We start from the raw sequence: 19,282 nt of genomic DNA, 5'->3' as shown, positions 1-19,282 counted from the left end.
GCAGTTGATAAGTTAGTAACCTGGTTGTTAAGTGAATTGGGCTCCCCGTTGACTTTGCTTATCAGAAGGTTGCATGACCACATGACCTTGGGACACAGCAACGGTCACAAGTTTGAGCCAGTTGCCAAGTATCTGAATTTTGATCTCATGATCAAAATGCGTCAAAGGTTGTAATTGTGAAAAACAGTCATAAGTCACTGTTAGGAATATAATCTAACGGTTGGGATGGCAATATATAAAGCATGTAACAATGCTATATCTATTTCTTTAAATCATACTGTAAAATATGATTGGTTGCTGGTTTCCTCAATCGGCCATAATCAAGAGCCAGAATGACTGTTAGCTCTGTGTTTGTTTGATGCTGGGCTGATCTGATCTGAGTGTTTTGAAAGCTGGCTGTTAGAAAGTGCCGTGAGCTATTGTAAGTTTTGCAACTGTTAGCAAACTTTGAGTACTGAACTGATTATATGATACTGGACTATGTTATTTGGATTATCCCTTAACTGAAAGACGCTGATGACTGACTGTCTTATCCGTGTATGACTTGGACTGTTTGATGGACTCTGATACCTCTATTTCCACGAAAGTAAAAGCCTACTTAAGCTGCAGTGTCTCTGTATGCTCGTTTGTGTGTTCTCCAACACAACTCTCACAATGCTTCTCTGAATGTACTTGCTCTCCCAAAGGGGAGCTTACCTAACATTCACACTTTTCAGGGCCGCTGAAACTTTGAATGATCCCTAAACAAACTGTTGTAAGTCAAGGACTACCTGTACTGCATCCCAGTAGTCCAGCTATCCTGTTCTTCATTCAGTTGCATAAATTGGCTGCTATGATGCTTTTTCAGTGCACCAAGGGAATAGCAATAATAATAGCACTTAGACTTATATACCACTTCACAGTGCTTTTACAGCCCTCTCTAAGCGGTTCACAGAATCAGCACATTGCCCCCAACAATCTGGGTCCTCATTTACCGACCACGGAAGGATGGAAGGCTGAGTCAGCCTTGAGCCTGGTGAGATTTGAACTGCTGAACTGCAGCTAGCAGTCAGCTGAAGTAGCCTGCATTACTGCACTCTAACCACTGCGCCGCCTCAGCTCTAGGTGAGCTGATGCTCTGGAACCAAACATCCTACAGCAAACAAAGTAATGGAGGCTCATTAAACACAATTTTTACCTTTTTCACCACACTTAGTTTATCTGGGGCATGGTCAAAGAGTGTATCAAAGGCATCTCGCTCTGGTTTAAAAGTGAAAAAGAAAGCTTTGTTTAAAAAGTGAGAATTCAATGGGAAGAATTATACATAGTGACTTTTATACGCAGCACAGCATAAAATGAAAACATGACTAGACATAGTACATTTATCTAAAAGGAAGAGGGTTTTAAATTTAAGATGACATTGTTTTCTAAAATAATAAATAAACCTAAATACAAGACAAACATCTTACATGCTACCTTGCTTCCCAACCAAATCCCATGAATTTTTCTTCCTTATAAACGTGTACATCCATCTGTAAGACTGTACTTCTCTATGTGTATTATCTGTACAGACAGGGGTGGGATTCAGCCGGTTCGCACCGATTCGGGAGAAGCGGTTGTTAATTTTCTAAGCAGTTCGGAGAACCGGTTGTTGGAAAAAATCTCATTTTGGTTTTTTCCCACTTTAAAGGGCTAATCCTGTAAGGAAGGCAGGAAGGAAACATTCTGGTGTTGTTTCTAGTCTAATCTTTATTGCTCTGCTTACAGAAACTGCCTCTCCAGTTAACCCTGATTACACTGTAACAGCCCATCAATGTGAGTGACGTTGAGTTGGCCATGCCCACCCAGTCACATGACCACCGAGTCCCACCTACCCAGCTGGTCATTAGGGAAGAGAACCGGTTGTTAAATTATTTGAATCCCACCACTGTGTATAGAGATATGAGCACTTAGATGTGTGTCATAAGCCACAAGCCCACAAAACAGCAGACTTCAGGAAAATAAGTATCTACTTGAATTAGCAACTACTAGTTAAATTAAATTGCCTGTAAAATGTAACATCCCATTTATCAAATTAACTCATTTTACAACTGCAATTAGTAGTCATTATCTTACATACACAAACCATTTTCATACATAAAAGCACACAACTACACAAATATATACACACCAGGGGTGGGTTTCAACCGGTTCGTGGCGGTCCCTGCGAACCGGTTGGTCACTGAACCCGGAAGTAAGTAACTTCCGGGAACGGCGAAGGGCGCGCCCGCCCACCCGCGGTCCTTACCCGGTTTTGACGAGTTCTGCGCTTCCACGCATGCGCAGGATGCATACAGCGCCTACACGATTGTCCAGGAGCAGCTGGGGCATCGCGCAGACGCTAGTACGCATGTGTGCACCGCGTGCGTGCACGAGGACGCCGCCAGCCCCGTTCCAACCGAACCGGTTGGAACGGGGCGAGAAACCCACCCCTGATACACACCCACACTCTCCAGGAACCCTTATCTTCCAATTGGGTCAATACAGCATCCTAGGTTTGTCAGGATTAGACCAGCAGGAGAACAAGTTTTAATCCAATGATTCTCAACCTTGGCAACTTTAAGATATGTGGAGTTCAGCTCACAGAATTCCCCAGCCAGCATGCTGATTAAGAAGCCCAGAAATTAGAGAAAATGGAAGGATGCAACAGAAATGTCTTTGTCCCCAGTTTGAAAAACTGGACTGGACCGAGCAAAACTTAAGACACAGCATGCTTCACATTTTATAATGATAAATATCTCATATCGTTAATCATAATAAACTTGAAAAGTTTAAGCCACAATTTCAGTTCTTTGGCATCTTGCTCGCAAAAGATACTTTTATTTTCCAAGTTAAAATCATTTACTTACCAAACCTTCCCATCATCATTCTGGAAACAAGAAGTTTCAAAAAAAATATATTAATGGCTTCCTAAATGTTCATAGTTCTTAAGGAATCATGCAAAGAGGCTGTTTTTCATCATTTGATGTTTCTAGCCTGAAGAGAGCTTTTCAGGCCACGGAAGAATTGCTATCCACATTGCTGAGGGTGTGTTTCTCTGATTTGTTCCAGAAAATTCTAGAACAAATTTTAGCTTCCTCCCTCCCCCTCTTCTGAACCTCTCTCGCCACAGCTCTTTCTGGAACTCCTCAGGGTCACCTGAGTGATGAATAGTGTGGGAGTAGGAATGGATTTCCAAAGAAAAATTGCACACCACTCAGGTGACTCTGAGGACACAGATAAAGCACAAGTGGCTTCCTACCGGTTCGGCTCAGTAGGTAGTAACTCGGCTGGACGCGTTCCCGAACCCGTTATATGCTCAGTGCCGCCATCTTGCTTTTCTGTTCTGCACATGCGCAGAACAATCTTCATTGGAAACATGTAATTTTGTTTCCTCTTCTAATGTGCGCAAGTGCAGACCTTTCAAGGTGCTAATGAGCACGCCCGCGGAGTACGCGTCTGGTGTGCGTGCAAGCGAAGCCGACGCGTGCACGCAAAAAAATTTGTACGCCGAACTGGTAGTAATGCCAGCAGGAATCCACCCCTAAGATAAACCTCCAAGTGCTTCTATGACTCTCTAAAAGGATGCAGATGACCAAGCTGTCTGCAAGGAATATAAATCCTTCCATTCCCCACTATCCTGTCAGAGCTGAAGAAGCTTCCTGGGTGAGAAGAGAAACGTCTTCAGAAAAATAATAAGAAAGTCCAGTTACCACCTGAAAAAGCACTTTTGGGAGTTTCTTATCTGATTCCAGAGAATAATTCTAGGTGCCAATCAAAATGAAGTAACATGGAAAGCTCAACTTTGTGCACACAGCAGTAAAAACACAGCGCTTACTCAGTTGTAGTAGTGATCTCCTCGGTCACATGGGCCGTCTGGAGTAACCCTTCTCGCTTCTGGAAGAAAATCAAAGTCAGGACTAGTGAAATGCTTAAAGAAGTAAACTGAAAAAGTGTATTTGTATTTGTATTTATTTGTCTTGTATGCCGCCCACTCCCGAAGGACTCCGGGCGGCTCACAATAGACAAGGGAAGGGGAAAACCGGACAAAGAAAATACTTTAAAACAAAAACCGCAACATTCACAATTTCCGTGGGGCTGGATGTTTCACAAGCCCCCCGGCCTGCTGGAGCAGCCAGGACTTGGTGATTTGCACAGTGCACAGTGCACAGTAATGACATCTTACAAGAAAGCGATTGTGTTCTTTTTGCTAACTAGAGGAACAGAATTAGAGAAGAGACAGTTCTCCTCAGGGGTGTCTTGCTACGGGCATTATTGCCGGTTCTGCGCAGGCAAAAAACGGCGCACTTACACCTAAAAAGGTCTCTGCATGCGCAGAATGTTAGAAAGCTGGCCGAAAATGACATTTCGGCAATGGAGATTGTTCTGCGCATGCGCAGAAACCAAAAAACAAGATGGCGCCACCAATAATAGAACCGGTTCGGGTGCCTGGGCAGTTGAGTTACTACCTATTTGGCCGAACCGATTTGAACCACCTCTGGTTCTCCTTTATCACAAACCAAAATAATTTACAGGGGTGTTAAACATCTCACCCACATCTGGACAAACTTTAAATGAGAAACAAACTTTCAAAGCAGAAAGCGGCCTAGCAGACCTCCCTGAAGCCTTCTGGGATCAAAAATGGGCTGCGGGGGGAGGGGGGAAATCTTCCCGCGCACATGCATATGTTACCCCCACCCCCACTTCTCTTGGAAGTGACGGTTTATTACTTTCTTTTCGTATAGTACCACACAGTTTAATTACACATGCATGAAAAGCTTAAAATCTTTCTTGGGTACCTACCTTTACAACAACCACTTGCACAGAAACATGTTCAGGGAGCCGAATAGTAGCCCGGAAATGCATGGCCAAAGCCACCAGCAGGTGGAGGATGGACACCAAGTTCTTGCCATGGATCACTGAAGAAGGAAACAAGAAGTCATCATGAGAAGATTTGAACAGGCTGGACTGTATTTAGGTGGGAGGGAACCTACTTAATTCCACTCCAGGAAAAGTTTGATTATCTATATCCGTCTCTCTATCATTATCTATCTATCTACATATCTATCTATCTATCCATCCATCCTCATCATCTTTGTTGAATGACCCCATAATCTCTTGCAGGGTGAAGTCTGGACAACTGAATAAAGCTAGTAGAGTGTTTACTGGCCGGATGCCCTTCCTGTCGCCAATGTGGAGTTTTGTTCAGCAGATATATTCTCATTGTGCCCAGAGAGACATATCTGCCTCTACCTAGGATCGAACTCACAGACTCCTGATTGTGAGGCAAGAGTTCTGCTTCTAAGCCACCGCATCACTCCATGCATCCATCCATGCATCCATCCATGCATCCATCCATGCATCCATCTCTCTCTCACACACACACACACACTCTCTCTCCCTCTCTCCCTCCCTCTCTCTCTCTCTCTCTCTCTCTCTCTCTCTTACAATAAAAAGAATCAAACCTAACAAGACCTAAGAATAAAGAAAAAAGAAAAGAAAAACAAATAAGGAAAGAACAAGCTAAAATGGCAGAAAAAAATAGTAAAGAAATCAATTCCAATTTCCTTGTACAAGCTGTAAGTGTAAATTAACTTCTTGCCTTATAGTTATGTTACTACATTTTTTTCCTAAGATCTGTTTTTTCCCTAAACATCAAAAAAAAAAACCCCATACATATTACTTTTTTTTCCTGTATTGTGCAAAAAGTCAATAAGGGTTTTCCAAACAGTATGAAATTTAGATTTAGCAGTTCGGCTGTTCAAATCTCACTGGCTCAGGGTTGACTCAGCCTTCCATCCTTCCGAAGTGGGTAAAATGAGGACCCAGATTGTTGTTGGGGGCGATATGCTGACTCTGTAAACCGCTTAGAGGGGGCTTTCAGCCCTATGAAGCGGTATATAAGTCTAACTGCTATTGCTATTGCTATTGCTATATCATAAAGTTGGAAACTCTACCCTACTGACCTCTGTGGCACTGGCCTCCAGGTAAATGCCTAGCATTGAGCTGGCAAGAAGTGGGTTCCAGTTGCCTATTCCAAATGCCAACTGCTTTGGGCTAGAATTGACAGCGAAGGACACATTGCCAAGACTCAGCCAAACCGCACAAGTCAGAATGCTTCCATTAAAATTCATGGATGTTGTGAATCTTTCCCATTAATCCAAAGGTGTTTTTTTTTTCCCAAGAGGCAACTCGACTTTCTGTGGTTTTTTTTCTTTGAAGACATTTCACTTCTCATCCAAGAAGCTTCTTCAACTTTCCCATTTAAATATCCCAGGAACTCCCAGAACCAGAAGGTCTGAGATCGGTGTCCCTTTTGTCTTTTTTTTAGAGAACTTGCTGCAGGACAAGTCAGCAATCCCTCTTCCCATTCTTTCGCCACTGCAGGTACTATTCTGAGATATAAAAAGTCAGAAGTTTCCAGTAGCTGCCAATGGCATGAAGCCAGGCTGTATCAGGTCAGAGGCATGCTAATATTTATTTTTGCTATTGTGGGCAGGAGGAGAGCTCTGCAGATTAGGAAAGCCAAGTCACATGTGATGGGAACGCTCTAAACATTTGCATTTCCCCAGTTTGTTTGTTTTTTTCATCTCCACTGCCTCTTTAAAAAAAACCTGGGCGAGTTTTTAAAAACCAAAACACTAAGATCCATTCCTCATTCTCATTCTGATGCAGTAAAACCCAGAAGGGCATGGGAAACATTCATAAAGAAAGCAGACAGAAGTGAATATTTACTGGTCTAAATGGAAGTGAGTCCATTTAGGCCAGTAAACAGGTCTAAAAAACTTTAGTAGTCTTGGACATGATCATAATTGAGCCTGGGAATTAGGGTTGTTAAGTTGTGACAGCCTTAAAGCAGGTCATCACACCGCCAAGCCAATTTTATGACCTTTCCTGCAGTGATCATTAAATCATAAAGCTAATGCCAGAATCTTTTAAGCTATGTTATTTGTCATGTGACGCTTTTCCTGGAAACTGGAAGTAAGTCTCTCTTTTTTGCCAAATAGTTCATCAATCATAGCTACAAAACTGCAAATGGCCATAAATGTAATCGAATTGCTGAGAGCTCAAAATGCAATCACAGGTGAATGTGATTTGCAGCATGCAGAAGTTTAGGTATATCGGGTTTATGTCAAACTCTGAAAGATGGAGGGTGGAATGGCACAAAGTCCCACCCCTTTCACACCTGCAGGCAAAAGGGGTGTGGCTTCTTTCATGACACTGTACTGCCTCTTGGCAGATTTCACTATTTTTTCCTCCCAAGAAATCTCTGCTTGTGACACCTGTCAGGAACCCATTAAAATATTTCTTAAGTTTGAACAGAAACCCTTTGTAGCTGACATGATCCCAAGAAAAAGCATATTTAATGGGATATAGATAGATAGATAGATAGATAGATAGATAGATAGATAGATAGATAGATAGATAGATAGATAGATAGATAGATAGATAGCTGTGTGCATGTGTGTGTGTGTGTGTGTGTGTATGCTCCAGCACAACTCTGGAACGCCTCAAGCAATTTCAACCAAACTTGGTACACAGGTGACTTACTCTCTGGAAACAAATACTGTGGGGGTAAGTCACCCCTAACACCCCTCTGGGAATGTGTTCTGTTAAGATACAGCCTGTTGTGCCTTAAAATGGCTTCTACTGTACTGCTGTAAAATGATTTCTATTGTACAGTGCAGTGGAGTTGCTTTGGTAACGGCTTCACAGTACTCCACAAGGGGGCTCCTTCTACGAAGGGGGGAAATCCAACTTTAGAAATTACATTTGGTCCGGACATTTTCAACACGGAGGTATCATTTTTCCTGACGCTTCTGGGGGCAGAGGGAAAACATTTTTAACTGATTTAATTGCCGCCGAAATCAGGGCTCAGGGAGAAGTTGCTCTTGCCATCACCTCTTCAGGAATTGCGGTGATGTTAATGGAAGGAGGGAGGACAGCTCATTCCGCACTTACGCTGCCACTTATAACTCATTCCTTTTCCTGAATAATACAGGATTGGGATAAATAAATACCCAGGCAACGCGGGGTTAACAGCTAATTTTTTTTTTAAAGAACATTTGTAGCTTTTCAGGCTAAGTTATGCTGTAAGGCACAGATGAAATATGGAATCAAAATGATGACTGTCCCATTTTAATCTGAGTGGTTAAAAAGAAGAACTTTTACTATCCCGTAGAATTCCCAGGGGTAAGCTGCCGGGGATTTGCAAGGTTCATATGTAGCTAAGATTCTGTGTAATTCAGAGAACCCCCAAATTCCACTCCTGGCTGGCCACGCCCACCCTACCCCGCCCCTCCCAGGTACCCTCGACACGGCCCGCTTTGAATGCAGGTAATTGCAGGGCGAACATGGAGGCTCGGGGAAGGTGAAAAATGGCCCTACCAGAAGTTCAGAAAGGCCAGAAATGGGCCTGTTTCCGGCCTTCCAAAACTTCTGATACACCTGTTTTCCACCCTCCCCGAGCCTCCGCATGCGCCAGAAGGCCTTTGGAGCCTGGGGATGCAGTTTTTGCCCTCCAGAGGCCCGAGGAAAGCCTCCGGAACTCGGGGAGGGCAAAAACGCCCCCCTAGCCGTGGTGCAGGAGGCGAACTAGGCCACGCCCACCATGGCTATGCCCACTCAGCAACCAGGCAGAGAACCCCTTGCTAAAAATTTTGAAGCCCACCGCTGGAAATCCCTATTATTATTTTATTACCAGTGATGGGCAGCAGGAAGCCAGGTTAAAGTATGCAAATAAAACAACCTTAGCTAATCCAAATTAATTGTACAACATACTTTTCATATACTTTCCCTTAAGAGATGGATCCCCATATTTAAATCTTGAAACACTGAGATATTGCCAGCAATGGAGTTTCGGTGTTTCCATTCTTGCTCTTTGGGGTATCTTTTACTACCGGAGAGTGGGAAACAATCAATTACTAAAGCAGAATAGCATTCTTAGTATTCTTTTCAAAGCCTGATGCTTACGGTCCACACTCCATTTGATCGTCCAGCCATGAGGTCGAAGTAAATCATAGACAGCTTCCAACACAGTCTGCAGTTTCTGTTTCTGTCCGATTTCAGACTGCGTCACTTCAGCCACATTTAGTTTACGACCAGCAAGTTTTTCTAGATTGGAAACACAAATAAGCAGAAGCAAGATTTTACAAGGCATGGGTCTTTGCAACAACTTTGGCCCTCCCCGCAGACGTCAGTTACGACAGTGATGAAAAAGCAACTTTACAGACAATCCTCACATTCAAATGCTCCAACACTGAGGGTTTTTAAGAAGAGATTCAGTGGTAGGATTCAATTTTTTTTACTACCGATACAGTGGGCGTGGCTTGTTGGGGGCGTGGTGTGGCTTGGTGGGCGTGGCAAGGGGAAGAAACTATTAAAAATCCATTCCCTCCCCACTCCAGGGGAAGGTTACTGCAAAATCCCCAATTTCCTGCCAATCAGCTAGGACTTAGGAAGCAGTGAATAGATGGGGGCGGGGCCAGTCAGAGGTGGTTTTTGGCGGTTCTTCGAACTACTCAAAATTTCCGCTACTGGTTCTCCAGAACTGGTCAGAAACTGCTGAATGCCATCTCTTATGAAGATGTATTAAACTTGTTGGCTTCCTGTTCTGAGCCATATAGCACCACATGTCATCACCAGTTTTACGACTGCCAAAGGCCATTTCATAGAACAACATACACTATATTGCCAAAAGTATTCACTCACATGCCTTTACTTGCATATGAATTTATTGTAAGTGACTTCCCATTCCTAAACCATAGGGTTCAATGTTCTGACACACACCCCCTCTTCCGTCCAGGAACGAAAGCCAAGACAAACGTAAATGAGAATGTTTTTTAATCAGTCCAGACTCTCGTTGGCTGCAAGCCCAAAATAAACAAAAAGATAAGCACTCTGGCAGCAAGTCCTACAAACCTTGGCAGCAATGCAAACTCTGGCAGCAATCCAGCCTGCCAAGCTTGTTTCTCGTTAGTCCTTAACGTTGACTTCTACAAGAAGGGCGTGGCACAAGCAGTCTCTTTTATAATCAGGAGAGGATCTTAATGAGCAACAGTTGAGCGTAATTACCTCCTGTAATTACGTAGTTGTTCTTGACGCGGAGTAGCCCTTCGACGGCGTGCATCCCGGAACAACTCACAGGTGGTTTCTGGATCACTCACTCTTGTCTCCTCCCCACTGATCCAAGGCTTAGGCGCCACCTGGTGACCAACTAGTCTCTCTGCACCCTGCTTGGAGTCGGAACCCTGTCCAGGGTCCTCCGCATCCTCCAGGGCCGACTCATAAGACCCCTCGCTGTCAAGAGTCTGGTGGCAGCTCCAACGGCTCCTGCCGAGCCACAACAGTTCAATATGACGTCGGTCCACCCTTGGCAGCTATAACAGCTTCAACTCTTCTGGGAAGGCTGTCCACAAGGTTCAGGAGTGTGTTGATGGGAATTTTTGACCATTCTTCCAGAAGCGCATTTGTGAGGTCATACATTGATGTTGGATGAGTTTACGTGGCCTACCACTTCGTGGCTGAGTTGCTGTCATTCCCAAACACTTCCAGGTTCTTATAATACAGCTGACAGTGGACTGTGGAATATTTAGGGGTGAGGAAATTCCACGACTGGATTTGTTGCACAGGTGGCATCCTATCACAGTTCCACGCTGGAATTCACTGAGCTCCTGAGAGCGACCCATCGTTTCACCAATGTTTGTAAAAACAGTCTGCATGCCTAGGTACTTGGTTTTATACACCTGTGGCCATGGAAGTGATTGGAACACCCGATTCTGATTATTTGGATGGGTAGGCGAATTCCCTTGGCAATATAATGTAATTAAGTCAAAATTTAAGTCTGTTTCCCTAATCCAGACCACCCACCTTTTTCACACATAACACCTCACCTAGCAATTTCTGTAGCACCTGCCCATCATAAACATCTTCTTCAAGCTGTTTGACGATTATCCTTTCTTCAACCAGGACATCGTTTATCCAGTCGATCAACACCTGGATGATGGTGAAAGAGGACAAAAAATTATTCAAGTTTTCTAAAGCAGTGGTCTCCAACCTTGGCAACTTTAAGACTTGTGGACTTCAACGGGAATTTATATTTGAAATGAAACCGCATTTTTATTAGGTATAATCTAAGAAAAAAACATCCTCCACCACTGTACGATAATGAGATATCTCCTCATATGCTTCATGTTCCCCTTTCCCTTCTCTACATCTTTTTATTTACTCCTGCCTTTATTTTTCTTTATGATTTTAATGTGTCCTAGTTTTAATGTTTGTAAACCACCCAGAGTCAACTTTGGACAAGATGGGAGGCACATAAATTTGATGGATGGATGAATGGATACATAGCAATATCACTTAGACTTACATACTGCTTCACAGTGCTTTACAGCCTTCTCTAAGCAGTTTATAGAGTCAGCATATTGCCCCCAATAGTCTAGGTCCTCATTTTACCCACATCAGAAGGATGGAAGGCTGAATATAAATAAACACACACACACACACACACACACACACACACACACACACACACAAACAATTTGAGTCATGCTTCTGCAGAAAAGGAATTCTATCAAGAAATATACAGAGCAATCCAAATAAGATGATAAGATAACCTTTATTGTCATTTTTACTGCGAGTGCACTGGCCCACTGGCCATTAAAAAAGAAATACACAAAAACACACGTGTGGATGGATGGATGGATGGATGGATGGAGAGAGACAGAGAAAGAGAGACAGAGGGAGAGACAGAGAGAGAGGGAGAGAGACAGAGAGAGAGGCAGAGACAGAGAGAGAGGGGGAGACAGAGAGAGGGGGGAGACAGAGACAGAGAGAGGCAGAGAGAGGGGGCAGAGAGGGAGAGAGAGAGACAGAGACACAGAGGGACACAGAAAGAGAGGCAGACAGAGGCAGACAGAAAGAGACAGAGGGATAGACACACACACACAGTGAGAAAGAGAGGCAGAGAGGGAGAGAGGGAGACAGAGACACAGAGAGACAGAGAGATACAGAGAGAAAGAGAGACAGACAGAGAGGCAGACAGAGAGAGAGACAGAGGGATAGACACAAAGACACACACAGAGGCAGAGAGGGAGAGAGAGAGAGAGGCAGAAATGGAGACAGAGAGACACACAGAGAGACAAAGAGAGAGGCAGAGAGACAGAGAGAGAGAGAGAGAAATAGAGACAGAGATAGAGATGATAGAGATAGAGAGAGATAGAGCTATTTAGATATATACCGGTAGATATATAGATATAAATAAAAGCAAGGTTGATGCTATATGGAACAAAACTGTGACTTGAATCTGGATACTCTGCCTCAGATACCACGGAGGCCCCCTCCCAGATGGTAACAAGGAAAACAGATCATGAAGAGCTTGTGTAGCATCCCCCACAATCCTGTGGACAGAATGCTGACGCTCTTAAGTAGGGAAGCCCAGGTGGCCTGTGCTTGTCAAAACCCGGCAAGGCGGTGAGTGCAGCTTCACAACTGAAGCCCTGCCTCTTTGTACAAAAATGGTGGGGCTTCAATTAGGATTTCACATCCACAATCTTGCTGATTTTGATCACCTCCTGTGGAGCACGGCGGTTGTTGAACCTTCAATCCATTTTTCTGGACTGGCTAGCAAAAAGCTTTGTTGTCAAAACGTGGAAGATGGCTATCATTTTAAAGGCATTTTTCATCCACCTATCTACTTGATAGATTATTATTTCCTGTATTATTTCCTCAGTCAGCATTCTGTATGCATATTATTTTCTTGCTGGGCTGCCTTCCAACCAAGACAGATTTCCTTTACAATACACAAACCTACAATTTGCTCTGTAAATCAACCGAGGGGAAAGTACTCACATTTCCAACTTTGGCACAATAAACACAATAAAGATAATGTGGTAGGTAAGGTAAGGTAAAAATAATAGTAAGGTAAAGGTTCTCCTCACACATATGTGCTAGTCGTTCCCGACTCTAGGGGGCAGTGCTCATCTCCATTTCCAAGCAGAAGAGCCAGCACTGTCCGAAGACGTCTCCGTGGTCATGTGGCTGGCATGACTAAACGCCGAAGGTGCATGGAATGCTGTTACCTTCCCACCAAAGGTGGTCCCTATTTTTCTACTTGCATTTTTTACGTGCTTTCGAACTGCTAGGTTGGCAAAGCTGGGACAAGTAATGGGAGCTCACTCCGTTATGTGACACTAGGGATTTGAACCGCCGAACTGCCGACTTTTCTGATTGACAAGCTCAGCATCTTAGCCGCTGAGCCTTTTTCTTCTATCACAATTCAATTTCCTAAACCTCTCCACAGAGAAATAAAGTGAAGCTCTGTCACATCTCATCACTTCCCAAAATTAAGAGAAGGGTGGAGAAATAATAAGGGGGGGGGGGGGTTGTGAAAATACTTTGTGTCAAATCAAGATAATATTTTTATCTTAAGTTTTTGATTCAAGGATTTCTTTCCTCTGGGGTTTTAAGTCATATTGTCCACTTTTTTGAGGCACGCTCATGGAGTTTCATTTTTTCTATTTAATGTAATCTACTAAGATCCTTCTTGGATAAAAATGTGGACAAGAAATTGATTTACCGTCTAAAATATATTACTTTGTAGTGGCTTCTCCTCAGGGGTGGGTTTCTCGCCCCGTTCCAACCGGTTCAGTTGGAACGGGGCCGGCGGCGTCCTCGTGCACGCGCGCGGTGCACACATGCGTACTAGCATCTGCGTGACGCTCCAGCGGCTTCTGGACGATCGCACAGGCGCTGTATGCGTCCTGCGCATGCGTGGAAGCGCAGAACTCATCAAAACCGGGTAAGGACCGCGGGCGGGCGGGCGGGCGCGCCCTTCGCCGTTCCCGGAAGTTACTTACTTCCGGGTTCGGCGACCAACCGGTTCACAGGGACCGCCACGAACCGGTTGAAATCCACCCCTGCTTCTCCTGTAACAAATGTATTTTCCAGGGAGGCCTAGCAGTCATTTTTCCGTGCCACTCTAAATGCAACATCAAAGGACTTTCATCTTAAGGTAAATGACATCAAAGGAAGGCAAAATCTCTGCATAGATGTCTTCCTCACCTTGATAAGTTCTTTAAACTTGGCATCCTCCTTTGAAGTGGGATCTATCATGGTACGTTCTTCATTTTCCTCTGGCAATTTCAAAAAGAAGCCCCTCGTTAAAGCCAGCGTGGCACAAACACAAGCATATTGTTTCAGAAATTGCTATTAAAAGACATCAGCTGCCCTCTGATTTATAAACGGCCAAAACTAGTCATTTCATCAACCGGAAAAGGACGTCCAATTACCCCCTTTCCCCAAAAATAACACCCAACCAGAAAATAAGCCCTAGCATTATTTTTGGAGTGCTCATAATATAAGCCCTACCCCCCAAAATAAGCCCTAGTTAAGATCATCAGCCAGATGGACGCAATCAGTACCGTATTTCCTCCAAAATAAGTCCTAACCAGAAAATAAGCCCTAATGCATCTTTTGGAGCAAAAAAGTAATATAAGACCTAGTCTTATTTTCGGGGAAACACGAATCTAAATTGGGTATGGCTGGTCTAGAGAAAAGAAGGACTAAGGGGTGACATGATAGCAGTATTCCAGTATCTGAAAGGCTGCTACAAAGAAGAGGGGGTCAATTTGTTTTCCAAAGCACCAGAGGGCAGGACAAGAAACAATGGATGGAAACTAACCCAGAAGAGAAGCAACTTGGAATTAAGGAGAAACTTCCTAACAGTGAGGACAATTAACCAGTGGAACAGAAGTTGCCTTCAGAAGTTGTGGGTGCTTCATCACTGCCACTTTTTAAGAAAACACTGGACAGCCACCTGTCTAAAATGGCATAGGGCTGGGATGGTGAACCTATGGCATGCATGTTACAAGTGGCACACAGGGTGCCCTCTGCGAGCAGCTCAGCCGTTGCCCCAGCCCAGCTCCACTGTGCATGCGTGCACACCTCCCACCAGCCAGCTGGTCTTCGGGTCACTTCTGCACATGTGGGGTGGGGGCATGCGTGGGATGCGCATGCACGAGTGGGCGCTCACATTGCATTATGAGGCCTCATGCGGCACCCCTGCGCCCTGTTTTGGCTTCCAGGTTGGTGCAGAAGGTCTTTCAGACCCCAAATAGGGCATGGGAGGCATATGTGTGGGGGGCGGGGAGCAGGAAAGGGTCATGCCTGCATGCATGGGGGGGGTCGTGTGTGCCTGCATGGGGGTTGTGCATGCATTGCATTATGGGTATGGGCGTGTGCACGTGCTGTCGGCAACGCAACAACAAAAAGGTTAGCCATCACTGGTATAGTGTCTCCTGCTTGAGCAGGAGGTTAGACTAGAAGACTCTATTCCAGCTCTGTTCTGATTGATTAAAAAGGCATTGCACAAATGTTGGGGCTCATAGTATGAACAAGGCACTGTTGGTGAACTGGACTTTCAGATCATGTGATAGATAATGCTGGGTTTCTTAAAGAAGACGTGACTCTTGCAACCCACCAAAACAGGAGTTTTCAAAGGCAACAGAGGGAGGAAGCAAAGAGAGAATTAAAAAACCCATCCTCCTCCTCTTCTAGCCATACTTTCACGTTAGACAGTAGCCTGAATTTTTACCCAGGACTAAATATTGGATTAGACACATATCAAGGTATGGCATAATCTAAATCCAAAGAAAGTGGTAGAAAATAATTTCAACCTTGGTTAGCCCTAATTTAGATTATTTCTGTTCCAAATCTGGGTAATGTCACCAATAAAAAAATAATTTTGGATTGCATGCGTGAGGGGAAAGCATATATGAAGACACCAGTTCTTATATCAATGAACTGTTGATTTTAATTCAGAAATCTCATGTTGATTAACACAATTTGAGCTACAGATAATAGGATCCTATCATCGGTGCTTTCCAATTAGCATGCAGAGAAAACAAAACTCTTTTGTTCACATCATAAGTCTATGATGTTGCATTCATACATACCTAGTAATGTATCTTCTGGATGAAGATCAGTTGTAGCAGGGGACATTGGTGCATTGATAGCATTTTTACCTTCTTCTTGCAAATCAGACACTGAAAGAATGGAGAGGTCCAAATATTTGTTAATTGTAGATAGCTTAAAATTAGATTTATTTCTAAAAGGCAAAGGTTCCCCTCGCACATATGTGCTAGTCGTTCCCGACTCTAGGGGGCAGCTCATCTCTGTTTCAAAGCTGAAGAGCCAGAGGTGTCAGAAGACATTTCCATGGTCATGTGGCCAGCATGACTAAACACCGAAGGCGCATGGAACGCTATTACCTTCCCACCAAAGGTGATCCCTATTTTTCCACTTGCATTTTTACGTGCTTTTGAACTGCTAGATTGGCAGAAGCTGGGACAAGTAACGGGAGTTCACTCCATTACGCAGACTAGGGATTTGAACCGCTGAACTGCCAACCTTTCTGATCGACAAGCTCAGCGTCTTAGCCACTGAGCCACTGCGTCCCTTAGATTTATTTATACTTGGAGACAAATGCTTCATAGATTGTATTTCTCCTTGCTTGGATTAAATATCCTGACTGGAGTTATGCTAAACATCTCCAATTTTTAGGCTGACTGTTTATTACAGTCCATAATTATTCCACGGGCTGCAAGTTTGGAGATTTTGTTCCCCGTTTTTATTTCACCTCTTTTCATTCTTTCTCAAGTGACGGTAGCTAATTCAGATAATATATTGGAGAGGTAAATCAAACATATATCATTGTGTTCTCAGCTGGTGGAGGGACTTTCTAGAAGTCTTTATTGGCCAAGTGTGATTGGATACACAAGGAATTTGTTTCAGCGTACATATAAACAAGTGATAAATCATGATCATAATAATAAATCATAAGGTACAACACTCGGTGTTACTCATAGGATACTAAATAAGCATACTATTTTCAAGTTGCATAAAATTCTTAGTATCTTTATAACCTTGAAAGAAGAACAGAACTCAAACTGCAAACTAAGCATGTTAAGTGGGCAGCATATGAAAGGGGTGCATTAAGCAATCTGCTTTAGTCCTCCAAATTATTAAAACAATATTTCTTTTAATGTCATGTATCTTCCTCTGTTCTTACTGAAGCACAATAGAAGAACAAGCCATGAAAGTCTTAAAATTTGCTACTCAATCAATTGAAAGAGCAAAAGACTAGTACAGCATAAGCTTCTCCAATGCTGAATGATTGAGAATTGTGATGAGGAAAAACAGAAGCAGCCATGCTACGTATGCCCGTGATGCCAAACCTATGGCACACGTGCCCAAAATGGCATGCAGAGCCATGTCGCCTGGCATGTGTGCCCTTGCCCGTTCCTCTTCCAGGTTTCTGGCACACATGCGTGTGACGATCAGCTGGCTTTTGCCCGTGCGGCAGGTCCAGGAAATAGGAAGAGCTGGTCTTCCGGTTTCCGGGGGAATACATGTGTACCTGCCAGCTGATCGTCACGTGTGCAAGCGGGCCAGAAACAGGAAGACCAGCTAGCCAGTGCGCATCCCGGAAACCGGAAGTGCATTTCCAGCGTGTGCATGCCCCCTGGGCAGCTCCTCTTCCAGAATGGGGCCCCGACAAACGCTCCCTTTTCGGCACTTGGGGCCGAAAAGGTTCACCATCACTGTCATATGCCAAAGAAAAGCCTCCCGGAAATTGGAACCCAATGATTATTAAACAGACGGTTTTCTAACAATTCTTCAAAACGCGAGCGAGTTTCGAATTGGAGCTGAATACGAAGCATTTCTGGGTTCTTCAAGACATCAGCCTTACTTACCTTAAAACAAATGCCAGATTAAATTTAAAAAAGCCAGAGGCCTTGAATAAAATGAACCTTTTTTGCCATTTGCTAAAGCAACAACTATTGTGTTCTAGACAATAAAACTGCACTAAAGGAGGCCAACTCCCGAAAACTGAAAACACCAGAACAAAGATGGACTGTTCTCCTCCATTCGGTTTGGATTCTTTCGACTCCACCGCTACCACCTCCCGGTCTTTTCTTCAGAAAGAGTCACTTCTCTGCATTAAATGATGTTACTTTGGCTATGCTCACTGGCTGGATGCTGCATCAGAGACATCCATTGGTGGAGGCGAGGTTGAAAAAGGCAGCATTTTGGCCACAATGCATATAAAAAAGAGGTGAAGCTTCAATCACACAGTAGCCGATAATCCGGCGTTGCCCGGGTATTTATTTATAGGGGGGAAATGTCCAGACCAAACGTAATTTCTGGTGTTGGATTTTTCCCCTTACCAGAACTTGTGAAGTACTGTGAAGCCTCTAAGAGCAACTTCTCCCCAAGTCCTGATTTTGGCGACAATTAAATTAGTTAAAAATGTTTTCCCTGTGCCCCCAGAAGCATAATTATTAATGTTGGATTTTCCCCCTTACCGGAGAGAGCCCCCTTGTGGAGTACTGTGAAGCGGTTACCACGGCAACTCTACTGCACTGTACAGTAGAGGCCTTTTTAAGGCTGTACAGTAGAAGCCATTTTAAGGCACAACAGGCTGTATCTTAACAGAACACATACCCCAAGAGGTATTAGGGGTGTCTTATCCCCACAGTATTTTTTTCCAGAGAGTAAATCATCTGTGTACCAAGTTTGGTTGAAATTGCTCAAGACATTCCAGAATTACGCTGGAACATACACATACACACACAAACAGCCGTTTTTATATATATATATAGAAGAGTGAGTGTGTGTGTGTGTGTGTGTGTGTGTGTGTGTGTATGAATATGTATTTCACCTTAACCCAAGTGCCCCTGGTTTACTCTCCCAATTTTACTGTAATACTTACAAGAGATTTTCTTTCCAACTAATTATGTAGGCTTAATTTGTTATGTAGACACCTTCTCCGACCAAGCACCCTTCAGATAATTTAGGCTAGTGTTTCCCAATCCTGACAAATTTAAGAGATGTGGACTTCAACTTCCAGAATTCCCTGGGCTGAGGGATTCTGGGAATTGAAGTCCACACAACTTAAAAGTTGCCCAAGTTGAGAAATACATCACACCCTGCATAGCCACTATCTACATGAGATGGGGATATGACCTGATACATTACCAAAAACCCACCTCATTTGCTATTAATGGTTCTCACGGGGAAAAACAAAAAGTGATCACATTCTCTGTCCCAAATCACATAGTTCCAGGTACAACTTAAAAATAGCTAACCATAATCTACATTGCTGTAATAGTGCACCATTACATCACTTCAAATGATGGTCAACATCTCTGATCATGACCCATTTTCAGCCAGTTGTTGAAAAGGTGACAATCCTTTTCAGCTTTTCCCTCCTAACCAGAGG

General features: G+C 43.7%; 1 protein-coding gene across 1 annotated transcript in view; it reads right to left on the bottom strand.

Moving 5' to 3' along the window:
* The window catches only part of PARVB (parvin beta), a 55,567-nt gene that overhangs the window by 7,618 nt on the left and 28,667 nt on the right, over positions 1-19,282 (bottom strand). Inside the window, exons 2-9 of the mRNA XM_087722211.1 lie at positions 15,954-16,043; positions 14,062-14,132; positions 10,890-10,992; positions 8,971-9,111; positions 4,801-4,916; positions 3,836-3,894; positions 2,868-2,887; positions 1,178-1,239 (exon numbers count right to left, since the gene is read on the bottom strand). Of these exons, the coding sequence (XP_087578337.1) occupies positions 1,178-1,239; positions 2,868-2,887; positions 3,836-3,894; positions 4,801-4,916; positions 8,971-9,111; positions 10,890-10,992; positions 14,062-14,132; positions 15,954-16,043 (662 nt within the window). The remainder of the gene's footprint in view (positions 1-1,177; positions 1,240-2,867; positions 2,888-3,835; positions 3,895-4,800; positions 4,917-8,970; positions 9,112-10,889; positions 10,993-14,061; positions 14,133-15,953; positions 16,044-19,282) is intronic.

This window comes from Thamnophis sirtalis, unplaced genomic scaffold (genome assembly GCF_051295495.1).
Source record: "Thamnophis sirtalis isolate CommonGarterSnake01/CBP01778 unplaced genomic scaffold, rThaSir2_p1.2 scaffold_9, whole genome shotgun sequence".
Lineage (NCBI taxonomy): Eukaryota > Metazoa > Chordata > Lepidosauria > Squamata > Natricidae > Thamnophis > Thamnophis sirtalis.
This window is presented reverse-complemented; position numbering and strand designations above follow the sequence as displayed.